The 5,849-nt window shown below is 38.6% G+C and overlaps 1 protein-coding gene across 1 annotated transcript in view; it reads right to left on the bottom strand.

Moving 5' to 3' along the window:
• LOC104952206 (MOB kinase activator 1B) overlaps positions 1 to 4,877 on the bottom strand; it is an 8,440-nt gene extending 3,563 nt beyond the window's left edge. The window contains exons 1-4 of the mRNA XM_010778977.1: positions 4,585 to 4,877; positions 3,170 to 3,336; positions 1,429 to 1,522; positions 465 to 598 (exon numbers count right to left, since the gene is read on the bottom strand). Of these exons, the coding sequence (XP_010777279.1) occupies positions 465 to 598; positions 1,429 to 1,522; positions 3,170 to 3,336; positions 4,585 to 4,598 (409 nt within the window). The 5' untranslated portion in view covers positions 4,599 to 4,877. The remainder of the gene's footprint in view (positions 1 to 464; positions 599 to 1,428; positions 1,523 to 3,169; positions 3,337 to 4,584) is intronic.
• Positions 4,878 to 5,849: the final 972 nt, after the last annotated feature.

Genomic DNA, 5,849 nt, shown 5'->3' with positions numbered 1-5,849 from the left:
GTGTGCCTTGGCAAACTCTTCTCAATGAGCCTATACATGGTCCACTACAGGCAACTCTAAATAACTTCATCTGGAATATATGTGAAATATATTTCGGGTGATACAAATAAGCACAAAGATGTATTTATGTGTGCTCAGCTGATGACAACGCAGACAATCTCCCCTAAGGACTTTACTAATAATCCATTTCAGCTTGTGCCATACATATTGATCTGTTACCAATGTTTATATAAATGCGTAAATTCAATTCAATTAGATTAATATTCATTTATCTTGCAAGCAGATTCATTGTATAGTAGGTGTTTTAAGTATTGAGTAAAACCATCAGGCACAAGAACATAATGACGCATTCAGCAGCTTTATGAATGTTTCTCTCGTTAAAAGCTGAGCAGTAATAGAAAACATATGAAACCCTCACAAATACAAATATAAAGAAGGTAAGATGAAGACAATGCTAATCTTACCGATTTTTGAAGGGAAAAGGGTCTCATCATCCAGCTGGTCTTGCACCCAGGTCATGAGGTAATCGATATACTTGGGAGCGGAGCATTTGATTGGCTTCTTGATGTTGGTTCCATCCGCCCAATGGTACTCGTATCTAAAGAAAAATGTAGATGACCAACATTATATATTGAAAAACATGAATGAATTCAATCTAGGTTCACCATCATTTACCACTGACGTCCATGAAGTGTGCAACACCATGCTGTTTCTGACTTCAGTTTCACTTCCTCTTTTACAAAAGGCTGATGCAAAGTCACCAAACACATCACTCCCTGCATCAGGGAGGTTATGTTTGAGACTCAGCTGCCTGTGCGTTTGGTGTCTGTCAGCAGGATTACTAAAACAACGACTGGCCGGCTTCGTTTGGCAATAATTGGAAAATGTAGTTCCTGACTGGGAAAATTCTACATTTCCTCAAGTTGGAACAACAACTCAGAAACAGATATCAACGTCTTGTTTCAATACTCTAAGCAATAAAATGTTACACATCTCCTTTGTAGCATCCATGTTGTTTTAATATCACGACTTAAAGCATGTGATCAAGTTCCAAACTAAAGATCTGAGGAGCACACGAATGCAACATTGGCCTTCAGGGAGGTTTGCACTTTGGTGATGCGATTCTATTACTCATATGGACCTGGTCAGTCTTTCATAAGTCAACATAGATGTTGTGAGCTCAGCTTTCCCTGTGAAACACTAGTTTGTAAAACATTCAACATAATGGACTGATCCTGGCAGCAACTGCTGACTAGGGCAGGTGTTTTATATGACGTCTTCTGTATTATGAATATGAATATAACTTCCATTGTCACATTTATGCTAATTGAGGTTATTTTTGTCTGACTGACAATCCCTGTTGAGCCATGACAGAGGAAGATGAGTGAGGCAAAGCTTGTGGTTGGTTTGAAAAGATAACAAACTTACTTAGGACCAGCAGACATGACTGGACAGCTTTCCTCTGTGCAAAAATCTGTGATGGTGCCATAGAGCATGTTGATCTGGTTGAAGAAATCCACAGCTAAAAAAAGGCAAAAGAGCAAATAGGAATCGAGTGTACATGAGAAATACCTTTCCTAACAGCACATACAGCTGGCATCCCCCCCACTCCACTACCCCTATCCAAAGTACACAGTGCACACCGACCCCAGTTATCAGGAACAAATTGTGTTATCACTCATTACCACAGGCAGAGAGCCAAGTCTGGCTCTCCATCAATTGGAGAGTTACTTTTAAAGTGTTGGCAGCGTTGGTGTTGGAGCTCCATTTGCCAATCTCACAGGAAAAATTCATATTGAACAGCTGATGTGTGAAGTGTGAGGTCTTGCGTAGGGGGACGCCATGTTTAAATGACTGGGTTTACGCAGTCTCCAATAAAGGTATTTTTGTCTAAAGAGTTTGCATTCATAGCAACATGAAGGCTTGAAAAGAAGTTTCAAAAAATGACGTAACCTCAGGTCTGTGGCCTCTGCCATGCCCTCAACTTAACTCAATTGTCACCGTGACCGAGTTTTCCGAGAGCGAAGAAAGACAAAGAGGTGTATGACAAGAGACAACAGCTCTACAGAACTTCATAGGTGCGCGGTGGTGGGAGTAAACTAGAGTTGTTGTATGTACACCTTCACAGTCATATTCTAGCCATGAAACTTTTGGTGCTATCCATTGAAATACCATCAAAACATAGTGGTGGGAGACGTTGTTATGCACAGGGTTGTATTCCAACTTCCCTTTATTGTGCACGCTAAGCTTTAACAGCTTGTGTAGCATTGACTAACATTACTGCGTTTCCACTAACCTGATACGAAACCCAAGAATACAAATCTTGCAATGAGCAGTCAAGCTATTTCCCTGGCAACAATGCTAGTGAATGCGCTAAATTGTTGCCTTCCATTTTCTGTTAACATTTTGTAAAAATACGCAAGTCATCCTTATCAACTGCAATGACTCGAGTCAAGAGATTCAAGTCAATGATCAGAATAACTTTGTAATCCTTACCATTTGATGTTCTACTGTAAACAAGCTTAGACACTAGACATCTCAAACCCTAAGGGCTCTCTAAGGCAGGAGGAAATTCAACTTCACGGACAAGTCGTTTGTCTCGATTCAGAGAGAAGTAAACAAAGCTCTCACAGCACAGACAATGAGGTCTATTTAACATTCACAGTGGTTTTTCCAGCATGAATGCACAGGGTCCTCAGTGGAGATGCCAAGATCTTACACCCCGATAGTTCACTCTCAACTGATTCTTGATGCCGACTAATTGCGATCTCAGGAGCAGGATTACCGAGTAACATGCAAATACAAAAACTTAAGAGGTGAGGGAACAGATGAAAAAAATGAAATATGTGTAAAAAGGTAGACACCGAGTCCCAGGATTTAATAAAGTTAGACTAAAATACTATTTCGTGCAACAGTCAATCATAACATTAAACGCAGAGTTAATCCCTAATCCCAGGTCAAATCTAACATATTGTTAAATCTGTTTCCTTGTTTCTTCTCTTAAATATTTGCCACCATTGTTGATGTTGCTAATGGAGTTTCTATGATGCAAGAAAGATTCCAGATATGATCGGACAATAAAGTATCACTGTATCGTACATTCACTCCAGGAACACCAATCAATACAGGGTGTATCAAGGAAGGTAAAAAAGTTCAGATTGTTGCTTACTGTTGACTGCGACCCACTCATTTAAGTCTTCCCCCTCGGGCAGCATGACTGCCATGCGCAGGTTTCCACTACCCAGTGTAGCCTCTGCATGTTTCAACAGCTCGTACTGATGCGAACCCTCCGGGATATTCTTCTTGGGCTTGAACGTCTTGGATGAACGGTTTCCACTATGAGTCACATTGCAAACAGGAAGATAGTTAGTGTGATAAATAAGAAGGTAGTCAGATATGATGACTCATCGTGAGTTCACAGTGCCCCTGGCCCTAGGTGAGGGACTATTGCTCACATCAAGTCAGTATCTTCTTAAAAAGCTGACAGAAGAGTTGAGCTCTTGTTGACTTGGTGTGTTTGGCAGAATGAGAATGGGGGACAGGAACAGTATGTCTCTATGTGTTTAATGAGGCCATTTGGAGAGGGGTGCTGTATTCAATCCCTCTCATCGCCCCATTGAACAAGAATTTGAGTCATCACAACATGGTAGGTCACAAACTAAAAAACAGTGTTCCCTTTAATAGGAGCATTCAAATCTATATATCTCAAAATCAACATCCTAGATCACTATATGACGATATGTACTGTATATTCTAATAAATCAAGAGAACATTTTAATTCAGTTTAATAGCAATCAAATGCCTTGATGTCATAACTTCTCATTCTGCTGAAATGTGCTTGAGGCAACACGATTAATTAGGAATCAGCTGGAAATAATCAAAACTGGAGCTTTTCTTGAGTAAAATAATTATAGTACAACTTTTTTTTTTTTTTAAAGGCTTTATTTGTCAGAAGTTTAGATCAATTTCAGATCAGTAGTACCTGAAATAAGTAGTGTAAATTGACCTATTTGATTGTTGCGTCTCTGAGGTTGAGGGCTTTTAACTCGACTCAACAGTCACATCCTCACCAGAGGGAACATTTAATGTTATCCCTCCACCCTCTGATTTGACCCATAAACAAGGTATTGTTGTGCTGCTTTAGAAATACCAGCGAAACAACTTTGTTACTTTGATCACATTTGGTGTCAAATATGTAATTGTGCGTTGTGTTGTTACATCAGGGCTGCTGGATTAGCCTTTGGCAACAAAGTGTCCGCTCCAGTAAATATCTAGGCCGGACAGACATCCCCTCTCAGTTACAATTTGCTCTGGCGTTTGTACGATTTATCTTAAAAGTGTTTAAGCAGAACAATAAGGGGTTGCAAATAATTTACTATAGATGCTAAATAGTTAAAACCATAAAAATATAAGAAATAATTAAAGTAATACATCACACATTCGGATGTGATTCCAGCAAGTAGACCCAGCCCGTATTATGCTATTGCTAACTAGCTAGCTTTGTAGCGCTAACATCTCTGATATTTCCATAATATAAAACAACATGGCAAGTCCAACTAAGTATTTATGAAAGATATTACTCACAAAAGAAAGCTCATGTTTCCTTGGACCGTAGAAAAATAACTCTCTTGGCAAAAAAGCTAACAAGCAGGTCAGACCAAAGGGATTGTTTGTTAAAAACTCTCACACGTCCTCGGTGATTCTCTGGCTTTCTTGTGTGCCCCTTGTAAAAATTCAAAAATAACTATTACTTTAGCTGAAAGTAATAAGAGTGTCTACACGTCCGTATGAAAGAAAATACATAAATTGTGTAGAGAACTGGTCCACTGGATGCTGTTCTGTACGCTGAGAGGCAGCAGCGTACTGAATGTAATGCTAACTTCTTCATCTGACGTTTAAAGCAGATTCGACACATTTCTGTCGTGTGTTGCCATCTAGTGGAGCTCAATATGCAACACTACTGCTCTTTTAAATTAATTAATTTAAAGAAAAAACGTCCTGTATCTATTCACGCTACTGAAATACTGTATCTGCTGCCTTCACGGACATTGCTGATTACTTTTTTGTAAGTGCAACCATTATTAGGTTAGAGAAAAAAGACATAATAATAAATAAACAAAAAATATATATAATTGATTTCTGTAACAATTTTATGTCATTGAATATGTTGATGTAACATTTACATTTTTTTTTAAATTGTGCTTACCATGCCACCGTTTCTGCTTAAAATAATAACCTAATGCCATTTTTTCTCAAGAGCAATGTCCATGGACTTACTGTAACTAGGAAATTGTTATACTTCCAGTACTGGGTTGGATATTATTTATTCAATATCTTTATTATAATTTGTGTGGAATAATCATTGTATTTCCTACAAAATAAAACAGAAGAAGTATGTGGTATCTAGTGTTGCTACGAAAATTAAGTACATTGTATACATTTGTGTAAATCCTGTCTAGTTGTTTCGTTGCATAACAATAACACAAAGAGCCTCTAGATGTCAATGTTGAACATTTACCCTAATATAAACAAACGGGCCATGAACTCCAAAGGGTTTCAGACAAGCCTTGCTGCCTTCACTGCTATCGTAATTATGCAACCTTGTTGGACTGCATTAAAAACCGCTTCTATGCTTCACCTTTTACCCTCTTTCTCACAGCTAATCTGCCTCTTATTAAATTGGATTGAGTTCACGTATATGTCAATGAAGTAAAGATAATAAATAATTAACAGTGTATACTGATTAGTGAACATGTTTTGGCTTAAACACGTCTAGCACTAGGACCTCGCAGCCGTGTGTCAGCTGATGAGGCAGCCAGATATATTGCGTCTGTATGGCCCGCAGCTTT

Source organism: Notothenia coriiceps, unplaced genomic scaffold (assembly GCF_000735185.1).
Source record: "Notothenia coriiceps isolate Sejong01 unplaced genomic scaffold, NC01 NC01_scaffold00019758, whole genome shotgun sequence".
In the NCBI taxonomy this organism is placed as follows: Eukaryota; Metazoa; Chordata; class Actinopteri; order Perciformes; family Nototheniidae; genus Notothenia; species Notothenia coriiceps.
The sequence above is the reverse complement of the archived record's forward strand: the minus strand, read 5'-3'. Positions and strand labels throughout refer to the sequence as shown.